The sequence below is a fragment of the Lingula anatina genome, chromosome 3 (assembly GCF_051362555.1).
Source record: "Lingula anatina isolate TDL-2025a chromosome 3, LinAna3.0, whole genome shotgun sequence".
Lineage (NCBI taxonomy): Eukaryota > Metazoa > Brachiopoda > Lingulata > Lingulida > Lingulidae > Lingula > Lingula anatina.
In genome coordinates this window covers 11678664-11702465 of record NC_141769.1, presented here as the reverse complement: position 1 = coordinate 11702465, position 23802 = coordinate 11678664, and the positions used below count along the sequence as shown (strand labels likewise).

At 35.3% G+C, this 23802-nt stretch overlaps 1 protein-coding gene across 1 annotated transcript; it reads left to right on the top strand.

Annotated features, from left to right (window-relative positions):
• The first annotated feature begins 1510 nt into the window (after positions 1–1510).
• Positions 1511–23422, top strand: LOC106155231 (sodium- and chloride-dependent glycine transporter 1). The gene is made up of 14 exons (XM_013529995.2): positions 1511–1680; positions 4681–4879; positions 6942–7073; positions 8763–9090; positions 9319–9451; positions 9775–9909; positions 11871–11974; positions 14515–14639; positions 14825–14937; positions 20570–20701; positions 21051–21150; positions 21306–21406; positions 21721–21888; positions 22168–23422. Exons 1-14 carry the CDS (start codon positions 1609–1611, stop codon positions 22420–22422), a joined length of 2097 nt encoding a protein of 698 aa, XP_013385449.1. The 5' UTR covers positions 1511–1608; the 3' UTR covers positions 22423–23422.
• The last annotated feature ends 380 nt before the right edge of the window (positions 23423–23802 follow it).

Sequence of the window (23802 nt, the reverse complement as noted above, 5' to 3'; positions counted from 1 at the left end):
CTTTATACGTATCAAAAGAGGGCGTTTCAGCATGTAGAAGTTATTCGCTGCTTTACGTAATGTTGATGCTGAACGCTTATCTCTACAGACCGTGCAGATGAAATGTAATCATGTTGTGCACACAGAGTAAGAGCCTGCGAGTAGCTTGTAAATGTCTTGAATCATCGCGGGATGTGGCCTGTTTTATTTTGCACGTGTTTGTTTGTATAATTCATTCCTTTAAAAGTATACTTAACGCGCTTGAAAATGTCAATAAGTCATATTTTTATATAGGCCCTATCTATATATCCCGCAAAGATAATAAATAGTAATTATCTTTCCCGATTCACCGATTTGACATGTTAAAATCTCTCAAATAAAAGCATCTGTGTCTACTAGTATATAATAAGTAAGAAGGATTTTTTCCTTTTTAGATTTTTAAATGAGATTTGGCGCGAAAACCCGGATACCTAACAATTTAGATCTCACGTGCACATTCATATTGACATAACCTACTGGCTGGGTCGACACGAACTAGAAGAATAGTTCAAACGTTACACTTATAAATAGCAAAATATGCTTGCACCAAAACCAATGGCTTTTCATTTAACGCAGACCTGTGCCCTTCAGGTGTTTTAGTAACGACTGCAGCAGATACTTATGTAGGCCTACATGGCCGTTAATTGTGTATTTCGGGCTGGCATGCATCCGATGTATATTATGTGTGTTTGTTGTTGTTGTGGTGGTGGTGGTGGTGGTGGGGGGGGGGGGGGGGGGATGATACCAGTATGTGGCGCTGAAGCTCAAAGAGCCTTAATTATTATCATCAGTAGGCTTATACGAGAAATATGTTGTTTGCAAGGACGCCTATTCAGGTAGGAATAACTGTGACATGATGATGCCGCTGGCAGCTGGGCCAGGGTTCCCATTTTGCCGCCAACAAAGTATAAATCAACGGCACTGAAGCCTTGTATGATTGTGTGTAATGTGAACTTCTTTAACAACAACTATTAAGCTCTTATTTCAAAATCCGAACTTGTCAGAACACTTGAACAGAAAAAATAATATTGTTGAAAAGCAATTTATATGAATTGAATGATAGCGTTACATTGCGCTTCATTGAGCAGTTCGTGAGTGGCTGGTACTGTAGTACAAATTTTACAGATACATATAGCAACTCCTTTATGATTTTGTTTGATCTATCAATAATATTATGTGCAAAGAAGGGAGTGGGATATAAATCAATAACAGTTATGTTAATTATGACTTTACGTGCGTGACATTTCGAACCAATCACCGTGTTCGTTATAATGGACTCTTCCATATGAGGTGCATTAGTCTTTTGGTTAAATAATAAATCGGGTCTTAACTATTTATTGGGAACATACTTGATAATCTTTTATATTTTGCAAATTTTATGTATAGTGCCTGTATCAGCAGAAATAAAAAACCAAACAAAAAATCTATTTTTTAAACAAAACTACACAACCTGCTCCCCTCCTTTGAAAGTGTGACCAATTGAAAAGCCGTGTATATAAAATGCATGGGAGAAGCCCGCCATCGAAACAGAATCAAGAAATTTTCTCGTAAACAAGTATTGAAGATTGTTGACTGGGAAACTAAACCAAAATGCCTGATAAGAAGAAAACTCACTTGTCTCAGTTGGATGATGAAAAATCGGGCGTAACTCTGATGAATAGTGTGAGTAGAATTGATTATTAATAAAAAATAAATTGCAAAGTAATGAGAAAACGTGGAATTCTGAGGACTGCAGTACACGCCGCATAATGTTACACTCTTTCTCTTGGTAATGGAAAATTTCCAAGACGACAGTCGGCAAAATACAAAGATGTTAAGTTTTTCAGGTTAAGGCTTTTGTAAGATAGCTTTGAGATAGCATTTTATTTCATAGTTAACTATGTCTTACTTGGAATTCGACAGGGGTGAGTGAGTATTTTTGTGAATGAGCCACATGGCTTGACCCATGACGTATCATGACGTCACGGAAAAATACAGCGTTCCACGTGAATGATTGGTTGAAAAATTAAGAAACTAGGTTAACTATTTGGAGTCGTTCCCTTTCATTTACAGAGCGGCATGCCTTTTATGTAATTGATGATCGTATGAATGGATACCTATTGTTTACCGTAGTTGTCGCGTTAAATATTAATTTTCCGCCTGATACTTCTATACTGTGCGCACATTGATGAAAGTCAATTTACACTTTAATGCTGGCACTGGTGCCAAATTAATAAAGTGGCTATTGGGGCGTGGTGACTGTTGCGTTGTATTATTTTTGCTAAGTTTATGAAATAGTTCTTTTCTTAGCGTATATAAATTATCTAAGTTTTTTTTATCAAATAAAAAAAAACTCTTCATTATCATTTTCCATATTCTGAGAAGGGCGTGAGAAAGGGCAGAAATATGAGAATGAAAATAAAAACGGGGTAAGGCAAAGCGGAACAAGATAAGCAACTTAGCAAACAAGATCAGATTTCAAGTTATTTTCGTCTGAATAACTTCACCTACTATTATAGTACACTCTGGTATGAATGCGTTCAATGATTAAAGATACCGTTGAGGTCTATCTCTGGCACACAAATCGCCCACATCGATATCCACACGTCAAAATCACGGCGCCAGATGTTCACGGGTATCATGTTATATTAATTATGGAAGGCTGCTGATTAATTTTGCAAAAGAAATTAAAGAAATAATGGGAGTTATGTTGGTAGATGAGCCCAAATCTCTCTGCCTAAAAAAATAAAATGTTGATAACACATAGTCTATGTTCTATATGAAAAATTCCAAATTTGTAATTTTTCCTTTCTGTTTTAAATATATTCATTTTTGTCTCTTTAAAAACAGTAAGTTCTCAGAGAAGAATCTTTATGAGAATAATTTTGGCAGTTTATGGACATATTTAGAGTTTAAGTACTTCATAAAATATTTATTTTCATTTTATTTGGCCCTTTTATTACTTACATAAATATATATATATATATATATATATATATATATATTTTTTTTTTTTTTGCATTGACAAATTAATGGGCAGTTGTCAAAGTATTAGGGAGCACCTTTCCTGATGTCCACTTGTAGTTGACCTGTCCATATTTGTTCTACCTCACGCCCCCAAACACAGCATAAATATCTCCTACAGACAAGGATGTTGTCATGAGTAATAGAGCACTCCTTATTATTGTATCCTTTACAGAAAAGTGCTGCTAGCTGGACTTTTTCCACACTGCTCCTTTGAATAAGAAAGGCATCTTAATGGTTTAAGTATGCCCATTCATTGTTGTTGTTGTCCTTAATAGCCCAAACATGATACCCTTGCATGATAGTTAACATCTCTATTAGCTCCTGTATACCTGACGGTAACTTAAACCTTGAACATACCTGGCCATTGGCTTGGCTCATTTTAGGATAGAATTCCTTTTATCCAAATACTTGGATAATTGCAGGGAAATCTAATTTTGAACTAATTTTGTGACAAATTTGGCCATGAAAGAAATAGAAAGGTTAGTTTTTCATAGCTCAGAAAAATTTGGCTTTTGACTTATCAGCTTGATTGGGATTAAGCACTAAGTAACTAAGTATAGTAGAGAGGGGCGGTACTTTTTTTTATCAGACATTTATCAGTAAAATGTTGCAAGGAAGGAAGGAAGGGCAAATTACTTCCTAAATAGATATGATGACATTATGTTAGTATATTGTAACATTGATGTTAGTATAAGATAGATAAATAATAATGAATCATATGTGAAACAACATTGGTTTGTTAGGGTTGATTTGTGTTTGAAAGGAAAATATATTAGTTTCCATCTACATATACTACCAGTGTAAAGTTTAAAGGCCATTCCACCCCCCCTGTGTAAATTCATTATCAGAGGAGAAGTGTTATTTTGATGGTTACTATAGTTGCACAAGTCTAAAGGAATTGTACGTATGATGGGAATGCAAAATTGGTCAATAACAGAAACTACAAATTGACATATGCAATTATTCCAAACACTCTGGACATGTAATAATCGCAATTTTTATTGACATGAGCTGCTTGATCAAATTTCTATTGACATATCGACTCATACTAGCAGACGTTGCATAAGAACCGTGCAGAGTTGTACAATGGCACTGATTGCTTTTCATCTTTCATACACAAATTTTATCACTTTAGTTCTTATGTAGTTCAAGGGGCATTAGCGTATACATGGATGAATGTTATCCAAGAAAGAATTTAAACCCCCTCCCCCTCCCCATAAAGATTTTTGAAGAGAAGGAAGGGGCAAATTTCAAAGGTGAAAGAGTAATGAAAATGGCTTCCAAAATGTACTTACTTTTTGCAAATGCCAGGTAAATTCCTCAAAATGACATAGCAGGAATAAATTCTTACTTTTTGACAAGGCACTTAATAAATTTTATAGTGGATATTGAACATCAAAAGAGTAGGGTTTCTATTTTACAGTCAGGTGAAAATTTTCTTTGCTATACCGACTAGTTCATAAGCCAGTATCTTACAACTCTTTTTTTTCCTCGACTGTCATTCCGTTCCTGGATGAGTTTTCAATAACACCAACCAAATTGAATGGAAATTACAACAATTCAATCTCAATGTATTTTCCAGGATAGCTCATTGAACATTTCAGAAAATGTATAGTTTAAATTAGTAAACTGAAAAAAATTATCTTTATTATACAGGGTGCCAGCCTGGTTCATGGAAAGGATGATGATTCCTCCGTGGGGACGTTCAGTAGCTCCAGTAGTATGAGTGGAGATGAGAACACTGAACGTGGAAACTGGACTGGACGCATGGACTTTCTGCTCTCTTGTGTGGGCTATGCTGTTGGTTTGGGAAACATCTGGAGATTCCCTTACCTGTGTTATAGAAATGGGGGAGGTAAGTTTTTCAAACATATTTCTTTAAGGGTAAAACAGCAATTGCTAATATGTAGAAGGTGATCAAAGGAGAGAAATAGAAAAAGAAAAAAATATGGTAAACGTACTAATTTACTGAAAATTTTAACTTGTTGGAAACCCCTGCAAAAACATAGGGTGTGGCATAGACAAGACAGATTAGGAATTCAAAGTGAAAAAAGCAAAAAAAAAAAAGTTCATTACTGGCAACATTCTGCTTACAGCAAGACTTGTTTTACAGGGTTTTCAGTTCCACCATGCCTCTGGGATTATGTAACTCTTGTAGCTGAAAGCTTGTTTTGGTTTAGAATTTCTTTGCTTTTAGCATACTAAGTAAACTTCTGACCCAAAAAAATGTAAAGCGGAACTGATCTTGGTTCTAGGTGTGACTGGCGATTCTAAGCCAAAAGGTCACCTTGACATGTTTTTGAAACCTTTTGGGTTAAAGCATGCTGATGGAATTACATAACACTAATGCCAAGTTGCGGTCTTGCCCCTGGAAATGTATATAATATGTCTGGAAACTGGACTTTCCCATGGAGGGCACCTGCGTGGGGCCTAATTCTCCATTTGATTGACACAGCTCTGTCTGTTTTTTATTTTTTTGTTTTTTTTTTTCACTTATCATGGTCATAAGCTATGTATTTTTAAAGTAAGCTCTTTTGCAGAAATATGCTGTGGTAGATGGTAGAGTAGATGTTTATTTACATTGCCAGTCGGGTTGTGTTCTGAAAAGTTTTGCACAAAACATATTGTCCTGCCAGAAAGTCAACCTGTTAAATCCTCCCCCTCCCCTTATGACAAGTGGAAAAGGGGATATGCAACCAAGTGTGTTGGTAATGCCATTATCTGAATCTGGATGATAAACTTTGAAGGAACCCGTAATTTGAATACTGATTGATAAGGCACCTGTCTAAAAATTGCAGCGTAACCCACCTGCCTCCTTACAAAACATTTTCTGAAATCATATGGTAATGAGAGAGAAGTGATCATGATATTATCGCTGCACTTTTGCTAAGGCAATTCTGCTACATGTAAATATAAAAAGTAAAATATTCTCAGGAATTTTATGGGAAAAGCTTCCAGGGAAAATAGCACCATGGGAATGTACCCCTTTATCACAAAGTTTTTCTCTGAATCCCAAATGGCAGGCAGCTTGATGAAAGTAGAGTACTTGATACATTTTGGTATGTTTTACAGTACATACAAGGTGGAATGTTAATGATGATGATGTACTAAGTGTAGTTTGCTGCACACTTAACATTTAGCATTTAAATTTTCAAGTCTGCATGTAAGTACATGTATAATATAAACAGTTCTACCTCTGTTAGATATGTCATTTTTCCAAGATATTTTCTATTTTTAAGAGTTTCAATTAGTGTTGGTAGCTTTATATAGATGAGCCTGCATTCTGCCTGCTCATTAACGTTTAAAGAGCACATGCTCGAGATTCAAAAGACAAGAAATTCAAGGACGATGATTAGATTTTGACTACGTCTGCCAGCCACAAATCTGAAGTGGCTGGATGTACAAGGGGCCCCCTTTTTTTTTAAATATCTTGCACAAGTCTGCTGATCATGTGTGACTCATGGCAGTTGCACCTGAAATGTAAATCAGTTTTGCACCTGTTTTTGCATTTTAAACTCAACACATTTAACCTGTGCCTAAGCTATTGAGTATTTTTATTGCCCCAGAGCTTTAAGGAATACCAGCATTTCTTTAGAAAAATTGAATTTGTGATCTGCCAACTCTGAATTCTTTTATTGGATCCAAATTATCTTATGTTCAGTGAATGTTTTCTGTCAAATCAGAAAAAAATGAATGCAGTTGCAGTTGTTGAAGAAAATTTGACCAGGTATTCTTACTAAAAATACCTGAATATAATCATATTTCTAACCAACAACCTGGCTCTTTGTACTTATGTTGTATGAAAGTATGAAACAAACAGAAAAATATTGTCAAAAAGATATTTCACTTTAAATGCCTGAAAACAATACACATTTGAATATATTGTAAATGATTTCCTTTTTCACGATTTCTTTTAGGAGCATTCCTCATTCCCTACATCACTTTCCTGCTGCTGTGTGGAATGCCTCTGTTTTTCCTGGAGGTGTCTTACGGTCAGTTTGCCAGCCTGAGTCCCACTGCAGTATGGAAGCTGAGCCCTCTTTTCAAAGGTATGTTCTATTTGGTAGATATGTTTATATTAGTTTGCAGGGAATTTGCATCAGCTGCTGCTGCTCTGCAGGTTTTAATGGGGAACGTGGACCTGCTGAACTCTTAAAAATTAAGTTGTATTTGGAAATGGCACCAAGGATTGACCAGGCTGTAAAGAACTCGAGTTGGATTAAACTTTTAAGACCACTCCTCTGTATTTTTCTCCCCCACAAAACTTTCAGTCACTTTTTCCTATCAGATACCTGAAGTGCTGAAGGTTGAAGTGCTGTGTTGTGCATGTATATTGATTTACTTGCCCTTTTTATGAGATGTTAAGATATAAAAAGTTTATAAAGAAGGAAAATACTGGGGGATTTTTCTTATACCTGTGCTTATACACTGTCGGTGCATGTAACATCCTTGCATATTTGACTGCTCTTACTGAAAGTGATGAATAAACAATACTTTTGGCAAATAGAAAATACTTGCGATGTAAGAAGCTGCGAATACTAGTATAAGGTACAGCACATATTGATTTTCCGACATAAGACACATTTTTTAAATTGATCTTCCAACCATGCTCCATCAATGGGATAAACAACTCACTTGGGGATATGGAGACTTTTGTTTTACATTTCTCATTTTTTTGCTTTGTGTTAAAAAAAATAAGTCCTGATATTTCTTGTAGGTGAGATTTATTAAACGAAATCTGTCAGTTACTTTTCTCCATGCTACTCCTGTCTGCCATTCAGTTAGTTAATATAACACCGCTTCCGGCTCGGCACTAATATGTCTGCCACATTTATTCTCATAATTAAATGTCAAATCACACAATCAATACGGTGGTTTATTTTCTCTTGATTACACACGTCCATGCCTCTTTGTATTGGAGGTCTTGGATTTACGTTTGTGCAGTGCTTGTGTGTGAACAGCTTGATGGAAAAATCCATGACGTCAGGTTTTTCGTCTTCAGGCTCTGAAAGTACTTGCTTAGAGATTACAAACCATAAAAGAAACATTGCTCTTACAACTCCACTTAGTAAAGGTCCTTTTAAGAGCTTCAGGCAGTAGCTGACATTAGGCTAAATTTTGACTCATAATGTTACAATGGTTTACAATGACTTCTTTGCAAATCAAGCAAACAAACGAAATGATTGATTGATTGCAGTACAAAAAGAGTGATGCGTAAAAAATATATAATCGTAAAAGATTTATAAGCACACTGTAAATTGATATGCTTTCTGTATATTTACCCTTGATGTTGAGTAAATTTAGACTGTTTGTTGTCCGAAAATGAAATTTGTTGATGATTTTGTCCTTTGGTGCAATCAAGTTAAAACATACTATAGTTAATGTTAATATATTTGAAAGGGTCTATTAGCATGGTGGATGGGGTGTTTATTTTGTGTGATGCACCCTTTTCCTATATATGAAGCAAAAAAAAAAACAAAAACTTTCCAAATTCCTCATAATTTTAGCTAAGGTTCTATGAATTTATATGTTTCTATATTCCACTCTATTTCATCTTGGCCACATTGTGTTATTCTTCTTTTTGGTAGGTTTTTCATAGGTTTCCTTTTTTTAACAAGTTGGGTGTAAGAAAGTTTTTGTCAGTGTTAAATTCTGATTCTGATCTAGAAGTTCTTTATTTTTTCTCTGTTGCCATCACAGGTCATCATTAGATGATGGTATTTATTTTTCGACTCTAGGTATTGGCTGGGGCATGGTCATCATCTCTGGAATCGTGTGTATCTACTACAACATCATCATCACCTGGACATTGTACTACCTGGTGATGTCTCTCAGGTCGGTCCTGCCTTGGGCCAGCTGTGGGAACGAGTGGAACGATGACCGCTGTGCTCTTAGAGCACACAATGGAAATGAGACCTTGCTCAACCAGACTGCTGCCAATGAGACTGTCATGACTTACAACACCACCTTCAGTGTGAATGGCACTGAAGTGTCTGCAGTGCTGACCTCTGTTGTTGCTAATGCCTCAGAACTGCCCAAGCAGACCCCCAGTGAGCAGTACTGGCAGTAAGTGACTTTGTTTTTGAGAAAAGGTTGAAGATCGCTCGTTTCATTGTAATTTTTGTTGCTATCTCTGACTTGTATTAAGTCCTATTAAATACAAGTAATTTCAATATTTAACTCCACTAAGCATAAAGAAATTCATGTGTAATATTAACAGGTCCTGGGTTACTTCTCAATATATCTTTTAAAAGATAATTTTGAATTCAGTCTCACCTGTCATTTACCTTCTAGAAACCATGTCTTGGAGCTGACAAGTGGCATCGATGACCTTGGTGACATTCGTTGGCAGTTGCTGGTGTCTCTGATTGTGGCCTGGATCTTGGTGTTTCTGTGCCTGTTTAAGGGTGTCAAGTCCTCTGGCAGGGTGAGTGAACAAATGAGTTCCTGGATGTAAGGTCTCTTTTGTGTGGTACATATACCGGTAATTTCAAGTATCCAAGATAATAAATAAGATGTCTAAGACCAACCACCTGGTATTTAAGTTGCATCTTTTTGCAGACAGTGGAAAATTTTAGGTTGTACTGTATGTTCATTATTGTTATTTAAAAAATTCTTTCCTCTAGGCAAAATTGTCATTTTATTTGTTCATTTTTTTCTTCAAAAGTTCACAGTCATCCCAGTTGTAAGATTATTCTGTGTGTTTTTCACCAGTTAACCACTATTGAACTCTTAGACTACAAACTTCAGGTTGTGTATGTGACGGCTACGTTCCCCTATCTGGTGCTGATCATCTTGCTGGTGCGGGGTGTTACCCTCCCAGGAGCCTTGAACGGAATCAAGTTCTACCTCATTCCAGATTTTGCAAAATTGGGCACCTTCAAAGTGAGTAAAATGTTGCATTTCCCGTTGCTGGGTGCTGTGCTGATTACTTTGACATTTTACACAGACTAAATACACACTGTGTTATTTATTGCCATTTAAGTCCTAGCACCTAACTCAAATTTTCACTTCTAAAGATAGACATATGGACTGCTACACTGATTGGAATAGCTTATATAACCTTTTTGTATTTTTAAAGAACAACATGTACATGCCACTATTTAAAGGGCATGTCATTTTCAAGAAAATTATTTTTGAAAATGTTGTCTTTACTGTCAACTCAGCTTTTATGCTAGGAGCAGAGATGAGACTTGTGGATTCTGAATTTTAGATGAACGTCAAAAATGCACTTTTGGTGCTTGTGGCTGTGTCATCAATTGAAATTTAGCTGCTTTTTGATTTTTCTTTGCTGTTTCATGAATAACAAAGAAATGAATTACTTTTACCAAAGCCATAATTATCTTAGATTACATACTTAAGATAGGCCATTGCATTAAAATGTCTGAAAATATAGCAGTAGTTCTCATGCACACCACATTTGAGGGTGCTATGTGGAAGGTTAAATGTGCTACGTTGAAGAATAAATTATAGATTAGAGGCATTCGTTTACAGAGTTGCTCGAGTTAAGAAAGGTCACAAGGAAATTCACTGGTTCCATTTTCATAGAAAGTATTTTTGTAAAATCACAATGCACACATGCACACACATTTTTTTAAAAAAAATTACCTGTGACGTGTTATTTCTGAGATTAAGCTGCCTAGAGTCTAAATTAAATTTGGTTAAGGTACTTCAGTGCATAAAAAATATAGCAGTTGTTTTGAATGCCAGTGTAGGTTCAAATGCAAAGGCATTCTTACTCAGACTATGAGTTATTTCAGTACAAATATTTGCATCAGTGCTAGACCCATCCTTGGTACTTAGACAGGTCTTCAAGTTCTCGGAACAGTTCTGATTTCAGTGCAATTCAAAACCATCCAGCTTTTCAATTTCCTGTTCTGAATGTATTTAGCAACAAAACATTTCTGCCCAAAATATGATAATAGATTACAGTGCAGAACCAACATGTTTCTCCAAATTATCTCAAATTGTGTGGAAAATCGGTGGAAAATCAAACAGCAACGTCCATCATGTTGTTCATACTTGGTCCATTTTCTATAGCACCTCTGTTGACAGGTTCAAGCACGTGTTGCATGCAGTATGATCATTTACGGAAATTGTTCATAAGGTTCCCAAGGTTTTATGATTTTGGGTTTCTGAGTAACAAGATTCTGTTAGTTATGTGCTTGATGGGTAATTACTCCCTGGCTGGATTAGACAGGCGCAGCTCCAAACCAGCACGCAATGACTAATTCCTCAAAATTTGCAATCTGCTAAACTCCCATTATTCATCGCTGAGACAAATAATCAATATAGCACGAGGTTGCCTGCATGATGGAATATCTAATGCATGTACACGGATTTTTTTCTTGGAAGCTTTCAATAAGCAGCTCTCCAGTACATCTGTCTGGAAAAGGAAACAAAGGAAAATACTGTTGATTACAATATGGTGAAGGTGACCTTCCTTTGTCAAGATATTGTGCTAGGAAAAACACTGCTTGAGAAAAATTGCCTTGTAAGCTGAATAGCATGCCTATCTGCATTTAATCATTCCCATTTACAAAATTATATTTGGCTGTCTTAAGCTTGATAGAATTAGTAAGAAAAATGGGTTTCATTTTGTCTGCAGTTTTGCTGAATACTTCTGTACATTTAACATTGTACACATTACTAAAAATGTACCCCCCCCTCCCTCCCATTACTCACCACTGCTACAATCTCAGAAAAAAGAAGCAATGTGTTTAAATTTAACAGACAAATACTGTACTGTTCTTTTGGTTATTAAAAAAAAAACCTGCCAAGTTCTCCAAATGTTGTAGTTTCACAATTTTACCTATTAAAGAGAATTCTTGCCTTTCATGTTTCAGGTGTGGGCAGAAGCTGCAGCTCAGATTTTCTACTCTGTGGGTGCAGCCTGGGGTGCTCTCATCACTATGTCTAGTTACAACAAGTTCAACAACAACTGCTTCAGGTAAATATATCATTCACTGTCATGATGTAAAAAAGAAATTAAATGTATGAAATTTATTTCAACAACTTAAGGAAAATTTGTTAGATTTTGATTAAGTTTGTTTTGTAGATTTTTTTCAGTGCAGTGCTTATCATAATGCTTTTTTGTTTTTGTTTTTTTTTAAATAAAATTACCTGCATGTTAGACACTGCTGTTTGGAAAGACCTGAAATTAGTGTCTCCTTTAGCTAAATCTTTGAAGAAACATGGCCCCGAAAGATGTCTCTCAAATTCGTTATTTCCATGTAAAGAGCACTAGATTTTTAGTGAGAGCGGATGTCTTAACTTTGCAGTGCTTCTTGCATGTTTTTCAACCAGTATCTTATTAAGATGCTATATATGTATGGCTTCTAAGCTGCTTATAGGACTAAATCTTTGTACTAAGCCTCTATGAAAATAATTAAAAACCTGACATTAGATTACTTAGTAAGTGAAGAGACGAGTATACCATACAAGTTACAACTTGAGATGGCACTGAACAGTGTCAGCCTTTCAGTCCCCCCCACTAGATACCCTTCTCATCTAGGTAATTGGTTAATAATTATCGGCATTTTTGTGGAATTTCATATTTTATGTCAGCAGTTGTAGATTTATTTCATACTTAGCTTGCAGCTTTTTTTCTACCTTCAGTACATTAATGATGATATGATGCTTTAAAAAGTTTTAGATTTAAACATCCCGTATCCCTTATGGAAATTTCCTGTAGGATCCTTTTGGAAATCGTTCCTGTAGGTCATTTATTACTGACTGTCAAGTTTTGTTTTGCTGCGCAGTGCATAATATAACAATGTCAAAACACATGTAGATATGTCTGAAATGCACTGTCTGCACATACCAGATGTACTCCATCTGACCATGGAAGATAGCTAGCTAGCTCACAGTGTTCAGCAACCTTTATTAGGAAAACAGTCTGCCATTAGTTGCCTCTGGGAAGCCTGTATTGGATTTCTGTGGTTAGCTTGATACCATGCAGACTATATTGATTAGTTGCCTCGGCTTCTTCTGCTGCCTCTGAGGGGTGAATATTTTTGCAACTGCGCGCCTTTGACATGCAAGAGTATATGAAAGACAACCCAAAATAGACACAGCTTAAAGGTTAACACAATAAAACAAAAACTACTCTGATATTGTTAATGTCTTGTGAGAAGTTAGCTATCAAATTTATTTGCAGACTGCTGAACACATAAAACAAAGTTTGATGAGGTTAAGTTATGAAAAGACCAAGGTGCAATTTCGTGTGGTGTATTTTGGTATACTACGTGACTTGACTTGATGCAGTGTAGATTAAGTTTATATAAACTTATGTAATGTTTTTGTAATCTGTTAATTCTGCCACAGCAGAGAATCTGAAGCCATAACAGTTGAATTAGTGCTGAAAAATCAGATTTGATGCATTAGTAGACTTTTTTTAGGGAGGGGGGTGAATCAACGAAAAAAAGTAAAATTGACAATTGGAATAGAAGTAAGTTCAGGGATATTTTATTTTTAATAAAGTACTTGATACACAAATGAAATATCAAATGGAAGATTAAGAAATATCATTTCACAAAACTTTTTTGAATTTTGTCACAGAGGTGTCCAGTAAACATATCTGTGACTTAAACATGATATTCCTCTCAGTCTGCTGTCAATAGAAGGGCAGTTATGTTTGGCATCAAATATCGCTGCTGTTGCTAAAAAAATGGGTAGAGTGCTGTTTAATGCCCCCTTGGGGACTTGATGTGAATGCGGGACATTTTAAATACCACAGCTAAGCTTCACCTGAGCCGAACATGCCATTATTGATGCAGAATGCGGGACTGATATGTTTGAAAGATCTACTATTCAGGACGTAAATGTAAATAAAATATTCAAAGAATTTTACCCTGGCACTCAAAATGTTGTCTTTAACATAAGGACAAAAGGAGCGGAAAATATTAACCATGGCATTTAACTCTGATAGTATTAACATCAACAAGTGATGAAAAATTTTCCACAAGGCAATGCTTTTTGTTTCATCAGAGTCAGTTTTTCTTTTTCTTGTAAATCTGGTTCCCATACCCTTAGCTTGCATTGTAGCAAATGAATGCTTGAGTAAAACCTACCAGCATGTGCAAACTGACAGAAAGTGAATTATTCACATGTATACACCATGAAGTTAAGACTGCATTTTATATATATACGACACATGAGTTTCAAAGCTTACCGGTTAAGTTTTTAAATTTTGTAACTCTTTCTTTTATTTTTTTTCAATAAGTGTAAAAGAATTTTATCTTGATTTTTAATATCCATCTATTCTCTTTTATCATTGGGATTTTTTATATTTTCTCTATGCCTATGTATTTATCCAACTCTTTGTGGCTTACAGAATTATTAAATAATATGAGTGTGTTTTATATATTTGAAATATTTTGCGCATTTTTCAAATCTTGTTCTTTTTTTAAATATGTTGTACCATTTTAATTTTCACAAAAAGGAAAATAATGTATGCTTGAGCAAAAGATCCCTTTTTTTTACTTTCAGAGATGCTTTGATTGTTCCTGCCATTAACTGTGGTACTAGCATCTTCGCTGGATTTGTAATCTTCTCCATCGTTGGCTTCATGGCTCACGAGACTGGCCAAGATATCAAAGATGTGGTCACACAAGGTAGGTAATCATTTTTACCATGAATCTCTGCGTGTTTTGGCTCATTTGTAAATCATAACCAATTTTAATAAGATTTCTTTGATATCCATTCTTTGAAAGTTTTATAAAGGTTTATAGCTGTCAAAGTTGTGTAAGTATATTTTGGAGGCCCTTTAATTTTATCCTAATCTTCCTTTCTGTTTTAGGTCCAGGCCTTGTGTTTGTGGTTTACCCTGAAGCTCTGGCTAAACTGCCAATCTCTCCACTGTGGGCGGTTCTCTTCTTTCTCATGTTGTTCACCATTGGTCTTGACAGTCAGGTAAAATGGTTTCCATGGCGACATCACTTCACAATATTGCGAAGTGTATCTCGCAGGACTGACAATTTTTGTTGCTCTTATTATCATGGGGTAAAAGAGAATGATATTTTTAACAAAATATATATCCTGAAACATGTTAAGAAATATCCTGAAACATACATAGTGTAAATTTACTGAAATAAGATGTCTCTGCTGTGTGGGACTGACCAACATTTATTTTTACATTAAGCAGAACAAATACTAAATACTTTATATTCTCTTTCTTTGGAGATCGATGATTTGACGTCAATATCATTGTCTTCCCAGATAATAGAGCAAGCTAATTTTAGTATGAAATTGGCATGTCAGTCCAGCTTTTATACAGCAGAGCTGCCCTACACAGTGCAGGATTTCAAAATTGAAATATCATTGTTGTCTTTTTGAAAGAAAAATAAATGGCAAAAACATTTTGTTTTTCTAATTAGGACGTAAAAAGAAAAGTGATACTTCAGTTTCTGATATTTAAACATGGTTATTTTCACTTTCTTCACAGCAAAATTTCCCCTCCCATTTCATTTGGCCTCTGCAAAGATAGTTCTGATAAATGACAATAACCCAGCATTTACAAGAAATTTAATTCATGATTAAAATTTCCCCTTTGTGCTTTATAAACTGGGTGTGAGTTTTGTCTTGCATTTAAGAAAAGAGCAGCTCTGTGATACTTATACAACATGTAATCTTAATCTTGTTGAACCTTGGGTCAATGCAGAAAATGTACAAACAACAACAAATATATTTGTGTGCAAATCGGCATAAGCAGCAGCTCTAAAATTGCCAACTGGTATATTAAAAGCTGCATCTGAGAGAGATCTCCAATTAATTATTTGCTTGCTCATTAAAATTGGGTAATACATTCTCTTTGTGAAAAGCAACCTGAAAAAGCTTGTGAATCGTGGTACCCTCATGCTGATAATATTGATTCCATTAGCTGTTTCTTGGAAACGAGTAGTGGCTGCTTATGTTGGGCATACAGTTGGTTTTCTGTACAACTATCGTGCATGACTCAGTGTACTGTTCTTCACAGGTGTATTGGTCACACTTGAGGTGTCTGAAATGGTCACTTGTCATTTAACTGCCATGGACAAACATTACAACTTGGTAGAGATTATCATTATGAAAAAAAAAAAAAAGATCTCAGATCACAGCTGCACATTATCATAACATTCTGTGTTTTGGAGCATTTAGTTTAAGAATCTGCCCTAGAAATCATTCTGAGGTGGCTTGTTCACATGATCTACTTGTCTAGTGTACATCTGGGATTTAAAAAGCCTTTAAACTGTTTAACAATAGTACTTCAGTTAGATTTTTCTCTCTTGCACAAGAAAAATTTTATTCATGAGCATTATGATGCAGAAAGAACCTAGGCTTTTGAATGGCTGTAGCCAAGTGGTATGCATTGTGAAAGGTTAAAGCAAATCCATCATGTGTTGATATGAATAGGCTGAGAATGAATGTTTGTAGGGCAGAAAAATGTGTATGTAAAAAGAAAAAAAAAAAGATGCCCCCCGGTCTTCCCACTGAAGGTGATGGGATGTTGCAGTATGGAAGAAATGTAAGAAAAAACGTGGAGCACAATTGTGTGAAATAGAAGGTGCGACAGTGGAATTGCAAGGAGTGGATCTGGTGCCACCTGGTACAGAGAGGGTAGTTAAATGGAGTCGGTCTATCATGACCAGTAGAAAGTTCTCATCATCCCATAGATAGGATACAAAAATAAGGTATTACCAGTGCAGTTCTGTGGTCTGAGCTCTTTCCATTAAATATTTTGGGTGTATACTATTAAACTCGCCAGAAGCTACCAGTTTTGTGACCATTTCGCTCTCTGTGCTGACACCTATATCTGTGTAGAATGGTTAGGAATGGTGGCTCATATAAAATTTATGCACATTTTGATTTTATATACCATGCATGTGAAGTAAGAGAGGGACTGTTGTGTGGTTGCTTTTTAAGTGTCATGTGATGAGTGTGAATGGAATAATGATGATATGAATATGGCTGTTTTTAGTATATATTATAAAAGTTATAGTATAAAAGTAAGGTGTATGTTTAATTGCTTTGTGCTATTTTTTAATGAAATTGATTGATATTTTAAAGTCAAAATTGAGCTTTTGCTTTGGGTTATAGGTGCTGTATTGTATTAAAATAATACAGTATGTTTTTTTTTTTTTTAGAAATTATTTTTTAAAAAAATCATTTAATATTTGGATACACTTTTTTATGCTTGAAAGACATTCAAAGAAAAATTCAATGATTCAAAGATTTGGTTACACTGAATGTGACTGCTGTTTGCTAGATTCTTGTGCCATTTTCATTTGTGAATGTGAAAGAGAAAGTGCTGTATATAGGAATGAGAGGAGTGATTCTGTGGCATTTTATCACATTCTTCAAAAAGGAAATCCATATGATATCAGTGCCAAAAATTTCCCCAATTTGGAAGTTTCCATTTTTATAATAAAATGCAAAAGAAACCATAGTTTTTGTATTTTGGTTCAAACAGAAGTGGATTTTTATATTCAGCAGACTCTATTTGACAGCAGTGTCCAAAATATGCTGAAAATATCGCTATCAAAACCATATCTTGAAATATTTTATCCACTGATATCATATGGTGCCTCTATATCATGAATAATGTAGTTGTATGAACCTGTAATATCAAATTTCATCAACTTATGGTTTTATATTCATTGAAGAAGCAGGTTTATTACTCTTTAGCTTGTCTGATTTCTATCTTGAGGGATGAAAGTTTCTGGATACTGTTATATACGATACAATCACTTTTGTATCATATAACTTTATGTCCTGCTTTCCAACCATCAGATAAAATGAAGACTAAACATCCTGTGGCTCACATTTAAACAAAGGTAATGCCTTATCAGCAAACTATTAATCACATGTAATGGAGTCTGGTTATATTTTTGTGTAGATATTTTTCTACCATGTTTTTTGTAAAGCAGATGCTGGTATATCTGTGATTTTTTTTTAATAGCCCTACCTTTTTGATGATAATATGTAAGAGTTCTGTACTCATTTTTTTTGTGCAAATGTGTATTTTTCCCCTTTATATACATGTAAAATATAATTTACTAGTATTGTGTTAAAGTAAGATTTGCATGTCATTTTTTCTCTGAGACATAATTTGAAGGATATTTTTTACTTTTGAAATTAGCTACTATTGTGTTAGACATAATTTTATGTCTTGCTGTTTTTTTTTTTTTTTACTCAAAGACACCAAGATTTGGCAAATTTATGTGTTAACGTGGTTGACTAATATTTTTACTGAATATGAAATTGTAGCAGATCAAGGTAAGGTAAAGTGCATTTCCTGATAAACATTTTAAAGCTATTCCCACTGCTGTAATCATGCGTCATCTGCTAGTCATGTTTAATCCAATAATGTATGATCATGATGGAAATTTCCACAGGAAATCTGCACACATAATTTATTATGCTGACACGTCAACCACAACCTTGATGATATGCAGTAGATTTTTCCTTTGTTGTGTAACACATGGCTGCTAGTGCTAAAACTGAATTAAAAAAAAAAATTTTTTTTGTAATTTTGCTTTACCGAAGACTACTTTACCCATGTTTTTGTCATATTGGAAAGAAGCTTTTGTAAATGGTGTAGTTTTGACATCTGTATTGATTTTTTCATACTACAGACTGGCAATTTTGTAGATGAGTATTTCATTACTTCTTTCATGGAATCAATATTATGCAGAGCTAGAAAGAATCTTCAGCAGAGCAATACGTTGAAGACGTTGACGCATGGCTTTGTAATTGCCTAAAAATATTGATTTTCTTTGAGGTTGGCAAGAGTCATTGTAAAGAACTTAAAGGAAAGGTATCAGGCATTTTGTGATAACATTGTGTTGGATGTGTTAGAGATGTATCATATAAACATTTAGAGCCATGGGATGTGCTAGGGTAAACTGACAGAGTATCCATTGTCCTAAATATTCAGGGTATTAATCATCAGTCAGATTTCTGAAAAATCACATTTTGTGCAGACAGCACTGAAAATAATTCATGTTGAGGCATGATATGATTCATGCATTATGTTTCTGTTGCGGCATACCCATTTTGGATGAGAAATTTGAGTATTTTTTTCCAGTTGATGATTTGCAATCGTGAGATGCTCTGTCAGCTTTATTTCATCGCGACTTAAATGTGTTTTTTCCACCCCAGCGGATGATGTGTTGTGGGGGCTGCCTCAAGAGTCTCGTCGGCGGCAACAACCAAAGTAATGTGACTGACTCTAAGTTAAACTTGTAATCCTCGCTGCATTTTGTCATGCTTTAAAGTATGTGTGCAGTCGAGGCAAAAATGCAGCATTTTTGTATGTGGTCTGTTTTTACGTGTAGCAGGGAAAATTGCTCATGGACAGTTCACTGATATGAAGTTAGCATTTTGAAGGGAGATTAACTTGGTGTGAAATTCTGGTTGGCATTTTTCAAAAAAAAAAAAAAAAGAAAGAAATAGATTTTTAATTTCAGTTCTGACATGTGCCTTTTGATGACAGGTTTTTGAAAATATTATCTTGCTTACATTTTTTGAGTAAATATCCTAAGATATTATAGACATACTGAAAACAAATTGTGCCATATCAAGAATGCATCTTGTTCATCCTTCTACAAAAAAGCAAAAGAATCGAAATAGAATGCTGTCTATGCAATCGTTTCATTTTGCCGCTGCTACAATGTGAATAGGACATTTTATTTGGTGGAAGAGAATAGCACTAAGTTCAGGGTGCACTTTGGCAAAATAATAGTGACACAGTTGATTTGAGGTAAAGTTTCTTCACATTAAACTTTAATGTGCTTGGATATGTATATAGAAACGTATGGGTAGGGAAGGGAATGGTAATGAACCAGTTTTGACTGGGTAAAATCTAAAATGTGGACTTTGCTACAATGAAACTGTGGTCACATTAAAAACAAGAATTTTACCCCTGCTTACACGGAACAACAGAGCTACATTTTTGCCTTACTGCATAATGCATCTGTTATTATATTAAGATATTTATTTATATGCATTTGATATGTCACTCACAAGTATAATTGGATGGATTTTGAAATCTCAAACTCTGTTCTTAAACTGAAATCTCTGGCCATTAAATAACCAAAAAATTTCTAAATTTGTTTGGATTTGCTCCTGATTAGGTCCTATGATACTTGTGAGTAGAAGTAAAGTAGAGAAAATTTGCACATCGTTAAATCTCTTTCACAGTTGATCTAATAAATTAAAGTAAATTATTAACAAAATTTTGTTTTTGCCTTAAGTCTTAACCTTTCGATTAGAATGTGCAAATTTTCGACGATAAGTATAAGATCAAACTTTAAAAGAACTGTCATGAAGTGGAGTTGGGAACTTTTCCCGTGGAACATGTAAATCAATAATGGGCTCATGCACCCTAAATTTGAGAACGCTTGTCATAAACCTCAAAGATCATGGTTAACTGATTATAATAAGAAAAATGCAACTCCTGGCTCCTGCCTGTTCTTTTAAGGTTCGATATTTGCTGTGCATTTCAAATGTAAATGCACCCTTTATAACGATATCCCTGCTTATTCTCTGCTTTGTATTTTTGTAGTTTGGGATGTTTGAAACCATGACCAGTGCTTTTCTTGACGAGTTCCCAAAACTTCTGCGTAAGAGAAAGATGCTGTTCACGGCTGTGATGTGCGTTGTAGAATTCCTGATTGGCATACCACTTGTCATGCAGGTAAGTCTGTTTCTTAACTATTTCCATTTTTATTAAGATGTAATTTGAATTATAATTTGAGTGGGTAGTCATGTTCCAGTAGGTTTATAGAGGATGGGATGGGGGGGGGGGGGGGGGGGGGGAGAGTGTACTGTGCACATGTATATGCCACCTATATCAATGGATTTTTGACCACTGGCATTTAGATTGAATTCATTTTCACTGTACTATGAGGCTAGTTATGATTGCCTCTTTCAACTCATTTTGCTATCTGTAAGTGTTGTCTTAACCTTGGTTTGCTCACAGTTATGGGGTAAGAGTGAACCAAGATCGTGTGTGTGTTAATGTTCTAATGTTTTGTTATCTTCAGGGTGGCATCTACATTCTACAAATCATGGACTGGTACTGCGCCACATTCTCCCTGATGATCCTCTCCTTCTTGGAATGCATGGTCATTGCCTGGATTTACGGTAAAAATAAAAATTATTTTTATTTCTAAGGTTCTATAATTCTAAATCTCTTTAAAAAATTTATTCTGCCATTTTTTAAATGGTTATTGGCCAGAGTTGCTGAATTTTCTTGAATGATGACTTGTTTACACATAGTTATTATTGCCTCTCCCCAGGTGTGGATCGTTTTTACAAGGACATTGAGCTGATGATTGGGTACAAACCTCCAATTGTATACAAGTATGCCTGGTGTTACGTCACTCCTTTGGTGATTGTGGTATGTAGCATTTTTTAAACAACTTAACAGATCTGCCTTTTTTGTTTGTGGTAATGATTTACAAATTTTAAACACTTTTTAAAAAACAATTTATGTTTTCGAGATCTCAAACGTTTTTGCAACTTTTTCATGAGATAGCTTTCTGACTTGAATTCATCGCACCTTTTAGCATTTTTATTTTGAATTGGTTGGTTTTGAACAAATTCATGTTCTGGCATGTGTATTAGAATTAAGTTCAAATTAAACAAAGCTCCTTCTTGTACTTTCTACATTTTTTTCTCCACACTAATCTCATATGTGTCTCTACCTTTCAGTTCATCCTAATCGCCAGCTTGGCCATGCACACTCCTGTCACCTATGGCGATGTTGTCTATCCTGAATGGGCCGTTGGGCTAGGCTGGGTGATGGCATCCATTTCCATGGTGCCAGTACCAATTGTCATGATTGTTAAGATTTTGAGGGAGGAAGGTTCTTTTGTAGAGGTATGTATACATCTAGTGGTGAGAAATTTACAACTATGCATTAAAAAAACAAAAAAACAAACAAAAAAAACATTGTTTGTTGGGACAGTGTTGTAGAGAGATAAATATTGGAAGAAATATGAAAGAATTTTATATATATATATATATATATATATATATATATATATATATATATATATATATATATATATATATATTGGTGGTATGTTGAATATGTTGATCTTTTTTATTTATGAGAAGATAACATATGATGGCTAATTCTTCCCTATCTAATTTTAGCGTGTGAAGAAGCTAGTCCGACCTGCCCCAGAGTGGGGACCAGCTGTGTTATCCCACAGAAAGAGGTACCTCTTAACACTGCCTCCCGCAGAGAGGAGTCGTATGGTGAAAGACCTTTCCACGTGTAGCTCCCTAAGCACGGGAATAAACGACGAGGAAAGCAATAGTGGGAGCAGTGACTGTGACAGGGATGAAAAGAGCGCAATCGAAATGGACTGTTTGATGCACGAATCTGAAATCAAATTGAATGTATGAGGGGACCAGCTAATGAGATCATGTTTGTATTTGTATTCAGAGGTTCATGGCTGCTCAAAGGTTGAGAGGACTTAAAGAAATGGGGTGCAGCGCTGAAGAGTTTTGTTCTACCGGTGAGGGCAGCAGGGTGCTGTGCTGTGCTGTAGAGGTGGCTGCCTGGCCATCATTAGCCCTAAAGTTTCAAAGCTCTTTCTACTGCTCCACAGCTGAGTAAAATTGAGACACACACAACAAAAGCAAATGTTAAGTAACTAACTTCGTGTAATCAAGCTTGATTGGAGATAACGATTGTTAGAAAATACCATTATTGAATAGGTAACTAGGGGCTGATTGTGTGCACCACACCCTGAGTACACAGCGGATTGCTTGATGTACTGCCCTTCAAGCGGTGCACTTATCCAAGCATCGGATACCTGTGTTTTACAGGGTGATGTGTATATCAACAGCCCTGAGATGCCTCATACTAATATTTGCTCAATTTATATTGAACATGATATTGTATACGAACATTCATTCAGTATCCAAACAGTCACTGCCATGGTAACACAGTTTAGGCAGTTACATATAGCTAAGCATTAGTCACTTATGGTCTGGTCTTACGTGAGCTGTGTATGAGCTGTCTAGTCTTAAAGATGCTCCATCATCACAATGAATCAGGGGGGATTTTCGGAGTTAAAACTCTGTGGGGGATGGAAGCTGACATTGCTGTGCAAAATGTAATTCAGTAAAATCTTATTTTTCTCACTTCAAATTGAAAATTAAATGAATTTGGCCCTGTTTTGCACATTGAATATTTTTTCTAGAAATTGTCCTCGATATATTACTTTCACAGTCAGGAGAAGTTCGGCATGATAAAAAAATCGTAGTCTTATAAGATAGTATAAATGATGGAGCATTTTTAAGAAGCAGACGATTGACTGGAGTATGCTCCGTAGTGCCATGCAAGTGTGACTGTGATACTCCAGAGGCCACATTAAAAAAAAAAAAAAAGAGAGAAAAAGAGGCTTTATTATCCCATGTAGCTACATTGTTACTTCTTTGTATTAAGTTTGACCAATTATTTGTGAATTCTGATACTTTTAGTATTAACTCGCATTTATTTCCTTGAGCACGTTTCTCACATATCCAGATAGTGTTTATTCTAAGTTTAAAGGTCCAATTTCGATGAGTGGAGAGATTCAACAATGCAAAGACTTTTCATTGTATTTGTGAGAGTTGTTCACTAAGTTAAACTCGCTGTCCTTTGTTTTCAAGTCATTTTGTTGGTCTAATGAATGTATTATTCTAATGGGGATTAGATCTCTCTTAATCCTAAGTATATTTTGTACTCTTTATTTTAGAAAAAAGAAATGTATGTCTGATATATCCATAATCTACTTT

What these genes read in the sequence shown, in the direction of transcription:
- LOC106155231 (XM_013529995.2), top strand. Translation starts at nt 1,609, where the DNA reads ATGCCTGATAAGAAGAAAACTCACTTGTCTCAGTTGGATGATGAAAAA. An exon ending in CCATTGGTCTTGACAGTCAG is followed by an intron (nt 14,938 to 20,569) that starts GTAAAATGGTTT and finishes GTATTTTTGTAG; the next exon opens with TTTGGGATGTTTGAAACCAT. An exon ending in GGTCATTGCCTGGATTTACG is followed by an intron (nt 21,151 to 21,305) that starts GTAAAAATAAAA and finishes GCCTCTCCCCAG; the next exon opens with GTGTGGATCGTTTTTACAAG.